Below are 16,006 nucleotides of genomic sequence, written 5' to 3' on the forward strand. Positions count from 1 at the left end.
CTTGAACTGGATGTCTTGCGACGTCCGCAACGACAGAACACAACGATCAATAACGAACAAAATGAAAAAAAAAAGTGGTTAGGACATTGCGTTGAGGCCACAATAACACAGGTTCGAATCCTGATCACGGCAATTTTGAAAAATTGATGTCATGCAGTCGCTGCAATGATGATAGTACACAAGTGTTGGAAATCACAATGCCCTCTTGATTTTTCACTCATGTTCTACTGGCCGCAGTTTGCACCACAATTCCGTTATCAACAGGTAATGCCGCCGTCCCAGGGCGCGGGCAACTGCCTGAGAGCTTAATCTATAGTCGAAAAGGGCAGTTGTTTGAGATGCGGCGGATGAGTTGCGAGTCGCAGCAGAACAGGAAGCTGTGGCGTGCACTGTTTTTCCAGAAGCTAGGAACACTGGCGCTTGCAACAGCGCAGGTAGCGTGGCTGAGCTATCTAAGGAATTGGTTTAAGGCACCAGTCTCTTCGGAGTCGTGAGCCCGTGAACATGGCGCGCTCGCTGCGGCGTGTCGGGCAGTGTTTACGTGCGGTTCGCGGTCGGCGGCGTGTGCTTCTCGGCGCTGTTTCTTCTTTGGTTTCTTCATTCAGTGAGTACAATGGATCTGGACAATTCTAAAAATCGTCAGAACAATATTCAGTGCGCCTTTGACAGATCCGTGCGTAGGCCTACTGCTTTCGAAATTCACGAATGGGTTTAAAACGACCTACAATTGCCGAAAAGTCTTGTCCTTGGCGTTTAACTTGACGCGTTCCTCAATTCGTTATTTCTGAAACTGTCTTCTTCCGATATGTGTGAAACGTTAGTTAACGTGAATGATGGTGTACGCAAAATTAAGGACCTTGATGGAACTATAAGTGATGTTGTGCTGTCAAACGCGGGTTATGGTATCCGTACTGTTCACGTATTTAACTTGCCGTTTGAAGTGCAGAACGAAACTATTTCTCGTAGTTTACTTCCGTACAGGACAGTGCTTTCGGTCGTAAAAGAGAAATGGTCGTCAGCATATTATTATGATGTTGAGAATAGTGTTCGAAGTGTCCGCATGATTGTCCGACAGCATATACCGTCCTTTGTTTTTGTTGCTGGCCATCGGGGCTTTATCACTTATAGCGGCCAACCGGCGACCTGTTATTTTTGTAATGGTACCGGACATCTTCGACAGGACTGTCCGAAACGTAGTCGCCCTGTGCAATTACCACGGACAGACGGTCAGGACGAGGTGACGTGGGCGGCGGTCGCGCTTCGCCCCTCCCCCGCACGTGCGAGTCGTGTGTCTGATCCTGAGATTGCAACCGCAGCTGTTGCGATGGACGTAACACCTTCCGTTCTTGTTGCTGATAGCTCCCCGGCGTTGCCTTTGATTTCTTTGCCTGTGAATGTAGCGGCCCCCGTGCCTGATCCGCCGGCTGTTAATAGAATTGGGCTACCGATTGTGTCTGACCCCGCACCGGCAGCTGTAACGCTGTCCGTATCGGAACCCGTTCCAGAGGCTGCTCCCTCTGTTGTGCCTGAGACTGTGTCTGCTGTTGCCACCGTTGTTGTCGACCGTGAGGGGCGTAATGACGCCCCCGCGGAACCCAAACCGCGTCGGGAAAGGCCGACTGAGAGGGCTGACAACGTTACCCGCATTCGTAGCGCTAGTATTTCGGGTGTTTCTTCTCGTAAGGCGCGAACGCCGTCCCCGGTGGTGACTTGCGTCCCACCCTACAAGTCCACCTCTAAACAGAAAAAATTGCAACGGGCCTCGCAGCGCGCGGCTGTTGACTGGCGTCAGGCGTCAGCTTCCGATCGCTGTCGGCAGCGGCCTGCCGCTTACAGTCAACCTGAGGCGTCGGTGAGTTCCGCGGAGTCCAGGAGGGACGAGAAAGTTCGTCACCTCAAGGTTTTACTCACTCAAACGGACCCTGTCGTGGCAAGCGGCACGGCAATGGACGTTGCTTCGAGCGTGTCGCCTGCACAATTGGTAGGCAAACGTAAATCGGACGACTCTCATTGCCGTCGCATCCGGCCGCTCTCCCAGGATTCTGGATCTGATTCTGCCGCCGGCGCTGGACCTGCCACGGCGGCTTCTTCCGGTGCCACTGTTCGTATGGACACGGAGGTGGTTCAGCCCCCCGTGTTTTCTAGTGCAAAGTGTTACTGGGCGGCGGACGTGGAGGTGGAAGATGTGACTGGCGCCGGTACGTAAAGTGACTTTGCTCATTGCTTGGCAGCGTGAATGTATCCATCGTTATCTAAAATTGTTTCTTGTGGCCTTTAATCGTGGATGGTGTGTGATACCCGTCTGTTGCACGTTTAAACCGTTGCTGTCACTCAAAAGCGTAGTTCTGGCAGCCAGACTGCACCCCTCGTTGTGTACATTTACTTATTGTGTGTTTTAAATTTGTCTAGTGTCCGCCACTCGTCGGAGGCACATTTTAGTCGTTACTGCCAGTACCTTCGGTCGTTTCGAAAACACAGGTGCTTTCCCAGTCGTTTTTAATGTTCTTGTGTATTTTAACTGTGTATTGGGTCTTACACGCGTAGGTTGTGTGTTTTCCCCGTTACTCTCAACACAATGCGTCGTCTTACCGGCGAACTTGACGCTTTTGTTGTGCACATCTTCCTGCGTACGATGTGTGTCATCCGTTGCAGACACATTTTCAGTGTGAATGCAAACAATCTGAATAGTCTTGGCAGCGCACGTGCATGCATCTTTGTGCAAATTTATTTATTTCTTAATTATTGTATTTCACTGTGTATGGTGTGTGCCACCCGTCGGAGGCAAAGTCTAACCGTTCATGCCAACGAACTGCGTAGAATAGTATTGCCGGCGCACATGCATTTTTGTTCTGCACATTTCTCTTACTATTTCACCTACGTCCCATGTCTGACACATCTTGGGGGCTACTTTTACCGACGCTGTCAACTGCATGCGTCGTTTGGCGGCGCACATGACCTTTCGTTGTGCCACTTTGTGACCTGTGAATTATATTTGTGTACGGCATCGGCGGTTTGTTTTCACCGCTCCTGTGGATCAACTGCGTCGTCCTAGCTGTGCCGCGCCACCACTTATTGTATGTGATCAATTGTTGGTGTTTTAACTGTGCCTGGTGTTCGATAGCCTGCGGTGGATCATTCTCGTCGCCGATCTTGCCCACAACACGTGTCATCTTAGCAGCGCTACTGCCTCGCTTCTTGTGTACAAAGCGTTTGTTGTTCCTCGCGTTGTGCATGGTTCTTGATACGCGTCGGTGGCACATTCTTACCGTTAATGTCAACAAAATGCGTAGTCCGCATAAGGTCTCTGCCTTAAAAACTCTTCTATGTGAAACCCGTTGCCATGTCGCCTTTTTGCAAAAAGTGACACGTGAGGCTCTGATGCTTCTAACCGATTATTGTGGATAATGTGGTGTCAGCCGATGTTACCGGCACTGCTATTTTAGTCTGTCCCGGACTCACTGTCACGGATATTGAGTGTCTGCCTAATGGCCGCGCTATTGCGTGCACTATTGAAGGCGTCGTGTTTGTTAATGTTTACGCTCCTTCCGGCAGCGACTACGCGGCGCGGCGGCTCTTTTATGGTCAGGAGCTGTGCGAGGTTTTGCACCGGAACTCCGCTCATTTAATTTAAGGCGGTGATTTTAATGCGGTCACTGATGATCGCGACCAGGAGCCGCGCCCCAACAAGTGTCAGGATCTCCGTAAGCTCCTCACCAGCTTTAATCTCAAGGACACGTGGCGAATGCTCCACCCGCTTGACACCCAATATACCTACTTTTATGCAACGGGACACAGCCGGCTCGATCGGATTAATGTGTCATCGTCACTGACAACCCCGATAACTCGGTCTGAAATCAGGCCAGTTATTTTTTCCGATCACTGCAGTTATTATTGTGAACTTTCCCTTCCACTTTCTAGGCCTTCCTCTCGCAAAAATCTATGGAAGTTTAACTGCAGCTCGCTAGCCGACTCCCGTTTTACGCAGTCCTTTGCTGATATGTGGCACAAAATTTTGCACACTAAAGCCGATGACAGTAGCGTCCTCGTGGTGGGTTGGCACTGCGAAACCTGCAGTCAGGACATTTTTAATTAATTTTAGCCTCGAAGCAGCGCACTGGCGTCGCTCGACGTCACAATTTTATCAGAGCTGTTTGAAGGACCTCGCCCGACAGGTCACGGCCCAGCCGCATTTTCTTCCCGTTTTCAATCAATTTAAGGCAGAACTCTTGACCGATCTGCAGAGGAAGAGTAGAGGGCCAGTTACACGGAGCCAGCCTGTGGGTGCCGTGGACGGGGAGCCCCTCTCTATATATCATCTCAACAGAGAGCGGAAGATGCGCGAACGATTGGCCTTTGATGCGTGGGTCACTCGGGATGGAACAAAGACTTCCGACAGGGTGACGATTGAGAATGAAATCCACGCACATTTTGAGTCTCTCTTTCAAGATGTTGATGTCGACCCCCCTGCGCTGCGTCGTCTTCTACAGGGGATTCCTCATGTTTTACGTCGCACAGACCGCGTCCATATCAGTGAGGCTTTTACGTCCGACAACTTGCATGAATCTGTCAAACGAAGTCCTAGGGGGAAATCCCCCGGAATGGACGGCATTCCCGCTGAATTTTATTTGCAGTTTTTTAACCTTTTACGCGATACTTTAACTGCAATCGCCAATGAAGTTCTTAATGGCGCTCCTCTACCACCGGAATTTGCTGTGGGATGCATACCGCTCATTCTGAAATCGAATGCGACGCCGAATATACACACTGTTCGACCGATCACTCTGTTGAACGCGGATTATAAGATCATGGCGAGGTGCGTCGCGCACAGACTGCGGCAAGTCATGCCGCGCGTTATCAGTGAACATCAGACGTGTGCTGTGCGTGACAGGAATATTTTTGATGCCGTTCTGGCCTATAGGGACTGTATCGGTTTTGTACGCGGCAACAGGATTCGGTCGGCAGCGATTATGTTGGTCGATTTCCGGAATGCGTTTGACAAGGTTGGCCATGCCTATTTACGCCGTGTGATGGTTGCCATGGGGTTTGGCCGTAAGTTTACCCACATGGTTCAGGGTTTTTTACGCAATGCCACGTCGAGTGTCATCGTCAATGGGTCCCTCAGTCCACCTATACGTCTTACTCGCTCGGTTAGACAGGGTTGCCCATTATCTATGACACTTTACGCTTTGGCGCTCGACCCGCTGCTGCGGTATATCTGCCAGGAGTGTCCGAGGATCCAGCTCGGGGACGATCGTCTTACTTGCCGGGCTTATGCCGACGATCTTGGGGTGTTCTTGGGTCGGCCGGCCGATGTCGATACCCTGTACTCTGTTCTCCGGCAATTTGAGAAGGCGACGGGGGCAATTGTGAATGTTCACAAGACCGTTTTGCTCCCCCCTACTCCTCGGATGAGCCATGTGCGTCGTAATTGGTTCAGTGTTGTGCAGCAGCACAAAGTCCTGGGTGTCATGTTGTCTGATAATCCTCAGCGCATGGAGGCTCTCAATTGGCGCCCCACCTTACACAAAATTAGGGTGGTCGTAAAAATTCATGCGGCCCGGCATTTGCCGCTGTACGGTAAGGTGCAGCTTATAAATTCTACCATCTTAGCTAAAGCGTGGTATTTAGCACAAGTTCAGGGGAGGCCGTGTCGGCGACATTATCCTGCTCTGCGGGGATCACCGGCCAGGAACAAGTGGGAGTACCGCATCCCACACGCTGACTGGCAAACAGTTTGGAAAAACATCGCCACACCCGTCCTTCCTACACACGTTTTTTGCATGTCGCCTTGGCTCATGCTTTTGCTCATTTACCGATGTCGACTTAATTACATTTACACTTTCCTGCTTAAAACTGTGACGTGATAGTGAGAGAATTCGTCTTGCGATGAACGTATATTCAGTACCAGATACGAAAAATGTAACGTAAACGGGAGACATTTCTCCCTTGAGACTTGCCTCGTTATGCGAGGATTTTTTTTGTTTTACCTTTCTTAATTTTTTCATTGTTTCCCACTCGGCCATGTACTGGTTTGGGATCGTGATGCCGAGGAGAGGCGTTGCATGAAAGTGTTCCCTTATTTTTTATGTGGACATTTCTTTGTGTTTCATCGATTTTACTTCGGTTAGGATTGCTGGTGTGTTTCTCCTTATTGAATTGCATTATTTTACTTTTCTTTCTCGTTTCTTCGGAGTGATCACCGCTCCACTTTTCTCCACGGTGTACGTCCGTGTTTAATAATTTCTCCATTGCTGGATGGCGTTTTGCTTTGTGTGCTGACTGGTCTTTTCTTTGACTCCTTCCAGAAGGTTATATATATTTTTTCTTTCTGTTTTCCCACTTCACGAAGCCTTCATACGATTACCCTAAATCTGTGAAGATGCATACATTTCTGTTTTCCCTTCTCACAAGGTATGCCTCAGAGGAAGGAGGCTTACTTTGCAACCTTCTTTGGTCAACGTTCGTTTTCGTTTCAGTTACATCTGGCACCAGCACTAACTATCGCAGAGAAGCTCGCCGACGAAGGCGTTATTTGGAGAGTGAAAGGACGGGCTATAAGGGGAGATGGGAGGCCCAAAAAATAAAAAATAAAAAAAAGAAAAAAAAACGTTGCCAATTTTTACGTCTCATTTTTGTGCCGCTGCTGTGTGTTAAAAAAAAAAGTTGCCAATTTTTACGTCTCATTTTTGTGCCGCTGCGGTGTGTTCTCGTGGGGTAGGACGCAGCTCTTGTGACGCGCGTGTTGTGTAGGTAGCGTGGCCGAGCGGTCTAAGGCGCTGGTTTCAGGCACCAGTCTCTTCGGAGGCGTGGGTTCGATTCCCACAGCTGCCAAACGTGTAATGTTTCCTGTGTCGAAGACGGCTGCACTTCTTGCCTGCAAAGAAAACAGCTTCTGCTTCGTGAATTGCCGTAGAACAGTGCGTGGTGCAACGACAGGATTTGTAGGCGCCTTTTGCTCTTATCATTGCTGGCGTTCGTCTCCACGAAATTCGTCGGAAGCACGCCGTTCTATAACGTGAGAGATTGGATTTTTTACAGTTGTCGTCAGTTAACCGTGCGTGGTTGCTGCGTTCGCTGGAAGAGCACTGCCGTCGTTATTCGGTGTGGTCTAGTGGCTCAGTCTGGCTGTAGCTGTCGCAGCGGTCGCACGCTCCTCAAGTTTGCTCCGTGAACGTTCAGTGTTTACGCCAGTGTTTTCGAGTTTCCTGCTCGTTTATTGACGTTTTGCACGTGAATTAAGCGTTATCAATTGAGCATTTTGTCTTCGTCGTGTCATCTTTCTACGTAGTGCTGTTGGGATTTCGGCGTTGTCCGAGATTTCTTCGCTGCAGAACACCATGGCAAACTCCGTGAGAAAAAACACCGTGATTTTCACCTTCGACAAGTACACCCGTCGAGTGCAGCCCCCTGCACTTGAAATACACGACTGGATTACCGAGGTAATTGGCCTTCATTCTGAATCTGTTCGTACCATGCAGCTAGACTCTGATGAATACTGCATTTTTGTAAAGTTTAACGATTCCGTGAGTGTAGACCGCTTTCTGGCAAAATTTGGTTATGAAACGGAATTTATACACCGTGATGGTACTAAAAGTACTGTAAAACTCCGGAATTCCGAGTCTGTAATTAGGAATGTTAGGGTTTCGAATATTCCCATAGAAGTAGACAACTCGAAAATAAAAGATGTCCTTTCAAAATATGGGGTTGTCAGGCAAATAGTCAACGAAAGGTGGGCTTCGCATTTCAAGCTGCAGTGCTTTAACGGCATTCGCTCCGTGGAGATGGAAGTGAAGGCAAACATTCCCTCCCACATCTTTGTTGACGGGCACAAGGCGCATGTTATGTACTCAGGGCAAACCCCTACATGTCATGTATGTAACGAGTCTGGTCACCTCCGTCAGGACTGCCCTCGCCGTGTGTTTGTGCTAACAAATAACCTTACGCAACGCCGGAAATTAACACTCAACGATTTGTTGCCAGCCAGTAATACAACAGAGCCGGCGGCTGTCGTGGATCCTGTTACTACCTCTGAAAATGTTGTACTTAATGTTAATGACTTTCCGTCTTTAAAACCTGCATTAACTGCTGAAATTCCGTCCCGTGACAGCGAGATTCCACTAAAAAGCGTCCTCTAGAGGACACTGAAAAAAATGTTAATGAGGACTCTTCCTGTGAAACACCCGTTGCCAGGAGGCCGAAGCCCAGTCCTGAAGATCTGTTGGAAGTGGAAAAAGGAGATGGAATGCAGGTCGATGTGGCTCCCACTTCCGCACAAGGACTTATACCGCCACGAACAAATAGTGACGCAGCCGGTAGTGACCTTTCACGGAAATGTGACCCTGAGCCTGGGGTCACGACTGAAATAACCGCATCAAGTGCACAGCCCATACAGTGCGAACAGTACGAGGAAGTACCAAGTAAACAACCTGCTGATTCCGAAGCGCAACGCCGCGCCGAAGGAGGAAATAAACAAGCATCACCGCCTCGCCAGCAAGACAGCACAACAGACACCACGCCGGAACCAAATATTGACGACTCGCAAGCCACGGTCGTTGCCCCATTAAACCACCGCCGGCGGCAGCGACCGACACCGGGTCTTGCTGTCACGCGTCATCAAGCGAAAGCCACACCAGAGAAGAATGACATCAAGAAAAAGAATATTAAACATGAAGTCATCAGGGCCAACACCGACGAGGAGAAAGAGAATGGCCACAGTGACTTATAGCAATGCATTGTCGGGATTTCAGGATACTTTTCTTCTCAAGCTCTTTGTTTAAAAGCAGTGCAAATTTTTCTAGGAATTTAGTACATGTAATGGGCACACAGCTTGTAAAGATCGTGCCTTGTGGGGAAGCACGTTGATGCTATAATCACACCGATCCTCATCCCAGATAGCTTCTTATGGTATGTCTGTTATGCAAGCTTATAGCATTACTACTATTAACATTAATAAAATACAGTCACCCTTGAAATTGGCAGCACTAAAAGAATTCTTGTACCAGTCCGGGACAGATATCGCGTTGCTACAAGAAGTTGCGATGACGGAATTTCGGATCCCAGGCTTTTTTGAAATTGTTAATGTTTCTACGGAAGCCAATATCGGTACAGCCATTCTTATAAGGGAAGGCATTCCGGTGACTGAAATCGAACGACTAGAATCAGGAAGAGCCATAGGCATAAAAATATTCGATGTGACAGTGCTTAACCTTTACGCCCCATCAGGAAATTCCCACAAATTGGATCGTGCGAAGTTTTTTCAAGATGAACTGATTTATTTATTGAGGAAAAATCCGTGTTCTCTTATACTAGGTGGAGATTTTCACTGTGTTTTAAACCTGAAAGATCAACAACCCAACTTCAACTACTCGCCACAGTTAAAAAAGTTAGTAAGTGATCTGCACCTTAAGGATGTGTGGCAACTTCAGCACCCGACGTCAGTCGGGTTCACGTATATAACCAGCCACTCCCACAGCAGACTAGATAGAATTTACGTGTCACCAAATTTGAAAAATTATTTATTAAACGTTGAAACTATTCCCGTGTATTTTAGCGATCACTGTACACTTCTAACTTGCTTTAATTTAAGTGTACAGCCAACCCGACGATTCAGAGGCCAATGGAATTTAAATATCTCTGTTTTAACTGACGAAGAACTGGAACAGGAAATAAGAGTAGCGTGGACTATGTGCCTCCGCACGGTAGACAAGCACCCAACAGTCATTGACTGGTAGACTAGTAGGGCTAAACCAAGGCTGCGGAAAGTTGTCATGCAGTATAGTGCAGCGAGGCACAGGGAGTTGAGGAATACAATGGAGTTTTATTATAAAGTTTTAAGAGACTTATATCAACAGGCTCATGATGACGTAATTCGTCTGAATGATATCAAAAAAATAAAAGCCAAGTTATTAAGCATTAAACGGCAACAGATGGAGGGACTAAAAATTAAATCGAATGCCGCATCAGTCGTAGCAGATGAAACAGCTTCTCTGTATCACTTGGTGCGGCATGCTAAAAACAGACGTCTAACTTTTATTGGTGAAGTCCAGACGCATACTGGTACGAGGCTCACATGCCAGAAAGAAATACTGGACGAAGTCCACAGGTACTATGAAACCTTATATGCCCCTACCACAGTGGAAGATGCAGCTCTCGAGGACTTTCTCACTATTTTAGGTCCACAATTGTCGGGAACAGACAACGCTGACATCCTGTCACCTATTACTAAAGATGAAGTGCATGAGGCAGTGCGTAACTCACCTCTCAAAAAATCTGCGGTACTTGATGGCCTCCCTGTGGAGTTTTATGCCCGCTACTGGTCTATAATTGGGGACAAGATCACTTCCATGGCAAATGAGGTCCTGGACGGAAAACCGGTCCCTGCAGAGTTTAAGGAAAGTAAAATAGTACCGATTCCTAAGAGTAAAGGCAAAACCAACTTAAACAATTTTCGGCCTCTTTCGCTACTAAATTCTGATTACAAAATAATTTCGCGTATTATCAACGAAAGACTCTCTGCCTTTTCCAACAAAGTATTGAGTCATCATCAATCTTGTTCTCCGACCAGAACGATATTCGAAAGTCTATCTGCATACAGAGACGTCATTGCAATTACCTCAGTGACAAGTATAAAATGTGCGTTAATCTTTATAGATTTCAACTAAACTTTTCACCGCGTTAGTCATAGATACCTCTTTGCGACGCTGTCAAGAATGGCTTTCCACCCCCAGATTGTGAACATGCTAAGGAATATTGCAACAGGTATAAATGCGAAAATAGCAATCAATGGCCAAACATCTAAACCCATACAGATAAGGCGAGGGGTTCCACAGGGCAGTCCCTTATCTATGTTTTTATTTTCTGTGTCTTTAGAGCCCAGGCATAACATTGAGTGGTGAGAAAACTGTCATACGAGCTTATGCTGATGACGTGGGCGTTGTAATAAGAAATAAGGAGGAGACAGTTACACTGGAAAGAGAAATCCAAAGGTATTGTCTAGCGTCGGGAGCGACAGCAAATGAAAACAAAAGTAAAATATTGAATCTGCGGGGCCTAGATCACCTTCGACTGGCATGGGCAAAACAAGACAACAAACATAAAACTTTGGGAATAACCTTAATGGCATGTCCGATGAGGATGGCTGCTTTTAACTGGACGGAAACTAGGAGGAAAGTTCATGGTGCTGTAATGGAGAACATCCATCGAACTATGGGCCTGGTGCAAAAAGTCAGATTTATCAACTCCTGCGTTTTGCCTAAAGCGTACTTCACTGCGCAGGTATTTCCAATCCCTAAACTATTAGCGAAAGGGAGGAGGAGGAGAGTAGTGTTTAACGTCCCGTCGACAACGAGGTCATTAGAGACGGAGCGCAAGCTCGGGTGAGAGAAGGATTGGGAAGGAAATCGGCCGTGCCCTTTCAAAGGAACCATCCCGGCATTTGCCTGAAGCGATTTAGGGAAATCACGGAAAACCTAAATCAGGATGGCCGAAGACGGGATTAAATTAGAGAAAGGGATCATGTCCACTGTTACCAATTATTTATGACGAGGAGACATATTCAGGGTTGGTGCGACTACCGTTATACTGAATGCAGAAACGGGGGCCTCGGTTTGGTGGATATTCGCAATAAAGCGTCTGCTCTGTTCCTCAAACGGACTTTCCATATACTCAGAGAACTTCCACAATGTATAATCGCGAAGCTCTTTGAGGCTGTGACACCCCATAACCTGCAAGCACCGATCGATGTGCGAAGGATTAATGCCCGTCTGCAGTATGTGAGGAACTTTTTCCTCGAAGCAAGTTATCTTAGTGACGAAATGAGAAGCAACACACGTATCACAGCGCGCGACATCATACTTGAAAGGAAGTTAAATGAGGGTAGAAACAAAATTGAAACGAAATTCCCAAATTGTGACTGGAAAGCTGTATGGCGGAACATCAACTATGCCGGGCTGTCTACAGACGCTATTTCCGCATGGTATAAAACAGTTAATAATGTCATCAGCACCAACGGGAGACTATATGGGATCGGTTTAAACCAGACACACCTTTATGGAAAATGCAATCTGGTGGATACACTCAGCCACAGATTCACCTGTGGTGGCAATGTGCATAACTGGAATTGGATCAGGCAACAAATCGCCTTTCTCACCAGATCCTCTACGGAATATATAACGCCATCGCTCCTCCTGAGACCAGACGTGACATACTTTCCGAAATTAAAAACCAACGCCATTAGCTGGTTACTGGGAAAATATGTTAGTTATGTCATCCACACGCTTGGGTCGGACAATGAGATAGAATTCCGCGTTTACATGAAGTGTGAATATGCAAAAATCAGCACGTATCGCAACCACAAGAAGCACTACGCCAACACGCTGAAGATCATTTTTGAAAGAATGGGTGTTGGTTAAATATGTGGAACCACTACAACACCTTGAACGAGAACGAACAGAAGAAAATTAAAAGTCACTTGGTTTCTTATTATTATTTACTATTACCTTGCTTCCGGAACATTTTTTTTTTCAAAAGATTTTGTTCAAAATTCAAAATTACTCGTGTTCGACTACCATTATCTGTGTGATTCGAGAAGAACTGTTAAGTTTTTTTTTTATTAGTGTTCAGTTTCTACTCAGAGAAGAGTTTTCTTTGCCTTTCTTACATCGAGGAGCCGGCCGCGGTGGTCTCGCGGTTCTAGGCGCGCAGTCCGGAACCGTGCGACTGCTACGGTCGCAGGTTCGAATCCTGCCTCGGACATGGATGTGTGTGATGTCCTTAGGTTAGTTAGGTTTTAAGTAGATCTAAGTTCTAGGGGACTGAAGACCACAGCAGTTGAGTCCCATAGTGCTCAGAGCCATTTGAACCATTACATCGGAGAATGGAAATATTGTGTTGATTTCTGCACACTTAGTGCTATGACCCAACAGGGAACATGAAAAAGGGGTGGGAGGGGTTTGGGCCTCGACGCACTGGCAGTGCCGTGAACAGACCCCACTGCTAGTGCGGCGTGTACCACGCCCTGACCATCCTAAAAGTACAAAAAATAAATAAATAATAAATAAAAGGAAAAGAAAAGTGGTTAATAAAAATTTGATTGCTGGGGAAAAAGGATGGATAAAAAAGTAGATAGAAAAAAAAACAAAAAAAAGATGGAAGCAAGTGGCTACGATGCCTGGCTCTCACCCAGGAGGCCCGGGTTCGATTCCCGGTACCGGAAATCCGCTTTTTTGTTGCTCCTCTTATCGACGTTGCTCGACTGACGCTACGCTGACGCGTGCAGAAAGCTACGTTAAGTATGATTCACGGCAACATCTGACGGCGAGAGAGATGAAGCGTCTATCCACTTGTTATCCAGCCACATACCTGTAGTCAAGAGGCTTGGGGGACTGCAAGACATTGCCACGGAGGTGAATGCAGCTAACCACTGTAGTTAGTGTCCTGACAGCGCAGGCACGTTCATTTGCTCGTATACATGTGATGGAGACCGTGTCTCACACTGCTGTGGCGTACACCTTGGCCTAGGCTCTGCTGTGTATCGCCACTTGCATTACAGCCAGCTGCTTTCGCGGGCGCGTCCGTGGCCGTGATCGTCTAGTGGTTCAGTCTGCCTTCGGCAGGGCAACAGAGCGGACGCGTACGTGTTGACTTCGTGCGGCGCGCGAGCTCGCCTTGTTTACTTTCTGACGGCCGTTGCTTAAGTGCCGGCTTACCTTGCACGATCCATGGCGAACCGTTACCGTAAATCAACACTCCGATTTCCTTTCTGCAACGATTATGCCCGACCCAAAGCACTCGAGGTGGAGCGTTTTCTGCGAGAGGAAGTGAAGATCCCGGCGACCGATATTATCGGCATACATTTGTCCATCGTGAGCAGCACGGTCTATGTGAAAATCATTAACGACGCGGCGTGCGAGCGCATACTACGTGAGACCAAACAGGGGCTCCGCTTCTGTCACGCTGATGGCAATGTGGGGGAGGTAACCGTCGACCACGCAGGCTTAGGTATGCGAACGATACGCATTTTCGAATTGACATTCGAACTTCCTGCTGAGGAAGTCGTCGCGGCACTACGCCCATACGGCACAGTCCATGGCCACACTGCGGAGAAGTGGACACAGTTTCGGACGTATCCTGTCCTAAACGGGGTCCGACAGGTCACTATAGATCTCCGAAGCCACGTCTCGTCCTACTTACAGATCGGCGGACGCCGTGCAATAATTATATACGACGGCCAGCCTCGGACCTGTTCCGGGTGCGGCAAAGAAGGTCACCTTAGATCCGAATGCCTACAACGGCGTATTACGCAACTTCCAGCTGCCGAAGAACCACCCACGTCGCAACCTACGGTGCTACCGGTGACCTATGCCGCTGCTCTAGCTTCTCCTACCGCTTTGCAACGTCGCCCGGTCACCACAAACGACGCCACCAACGAGCCCGACCCGACACCGACGGAGAGCACCTCGGACGACCCGCCGCCTCGGCCGGCCATCGACGCCGCTCCGAAGATGCCGGCGCAACCCGACGCTGACCCTGGCCTCGGAAACACGATGGAGATCGACTCGCTCATCGTTCCTACAGCGGCCTTTCTGCCAGAACGACGCGACTCCCTTGCGTCGCCGGACACGGAGGGTCGCACAAGGAAACAACGTTCCCCGAAACGTCGCAAGCGAAGACGTCGCACCGTTTCCGGCCAAGAGGAGACGTTACAAGTCGAGGAGGAGGTAACCGTCGACCAGCACGAGGCCTCCGAACCCGCTACTGCTGTCGAAGACGTTATGAGCGCGGAGGCATCTATCGGTGTGCCTGCGCACCGTGCTGACGCTGAACTAAATCATGAACGTAGCACAGGCGACACTACACCACGCACAATTACAACATCTTCTGCAGACAAAATGGACGATACACCAGTTTCCGCTTCCACGGCGTGGCACGAGGAGGAGGTCAAGGAGCAGGACCCGTTACGGTACCCTGCGCCGTCACGGCCGCACCACTAACCATACTCTCCCCAGACTCCCCTGCGGGCCAGCGGGATAACGTTCCGCTGCGACGCCCACACCCTTGCGCGGACGGCGGAGTGGACCAGCCTCCAGCAATCCGACACCAGGCCTACCGGATAGCAACCATCAACACCAAGAACATCCGTTCCAGGGTGAAAATCCGCCTTATGCAGGAGATGTTCTGGGCTTCGGATATTGATTTCGCCCTTCTGCAGGAAGTTCACTTGGCTAGTCTCCCGGATATCAATGGCTATACCGCCCACGCCTCCGCGAGTGATCCTATGGGCCGCGGGGTGGCCATCTACGTCCGCCACGGGATTTCTGTGACCGATGTTGCCTTCCTTCCATCAGCTCGGGGCATGGCACTCACTGCCATGGGGACACGCATCATTAATGTCTACGCTCCCTCAGGCACCGACCGACGGCATGAAAGAGCCCAGTTTTATTCCGAGGAAATCGCTCCCCTGTTTTTAGGGCGTTATGACCATTGCCTACTAGGAGGTGATTTTAACTGCGTTCTGCATCCTAAAGATCAGATTCCCCACTATACTACATGTCAGGAGCTACGTATAGTGGTGCGAGACCTCCTGCTTCACGATACCTGGGAAGTTCAACACGGCGACCTTTCTGGCCATACCTTTCTTACAAGTCATTCCGCAAGCCGCCTAGACATGATATATGTCTCACAAACTCTTAGATCTGCGATACGGGGCGCCGAACGATGGCCGCTGGCCTTTTCCGACCATTGCGCTTACATCTGTACGGTCCTCCTTCCGCCGCAATCAGTATGGCGCAGCCGTGCGCCATGGAAACTCAATACCTCACACTTGCATGACCTGGCGTGTCGCTAACAAGTCACTGAAACGTGGACAGCCTGCGAACGACGCCTTCCCCGCTACCACTCGACATTGACATGGTGGTTGGACTGCGCCAGGCCGGCTATCCGGAGGACACTGATGAGATACGGGAAGGACATGGCCGACTGGCATCGCACCACTGTTGACTTCTATTAC

General features: G+C 48.8%; 1 protein-coding gene and 1 non-coding gene across 2 annotated transcripts; both read left to right on the forward strand.

Annotated features, from left to right (window-relative positions):
• The first annotated feature begins 338 nt into the window (after positions 1-338).
• Positions 339-14,990, forward strand: LOC124741284 (calphotin-like). The gene is made up of 3 exons (XM_047248728.1): positions 339-434; positions 1,181-2,198; positions 14,311-14,990. The coding sequence occupies exons 1-3, from the start codon at positions 339-341 to the stop codon at positions 14,988-14,990; spliced, it is 1,794 nt and encodes a 597-aa protein (XP_047104684.1).
• Positions 6,750-6,831, forward strand: Trnal-cag. Its single transcript has one exon. It is a non-coding gene; the product is annotated as a tRNA-Leu (tRNA).
• Positions 14,991-16,006: the final 1,016 nt, after the last annotated feature.

This window comes from Schistocerca piceifrons, chromosome 1 (assembly GCF_021461385.2).
Source record: "Schistocerca piceifrons isolate TAMUIC-IGC-003096 chromosome 1, iqSchPice1.1, whole genome shotgun sequence".
NCBI classification, from domain to species: domain Eukaryota; kingdom Metazoa; phylum Arthropoda; class Insecta; order Orthoptera; family Acrididae; genus Schistocerca; species Schistocerca piceifrons.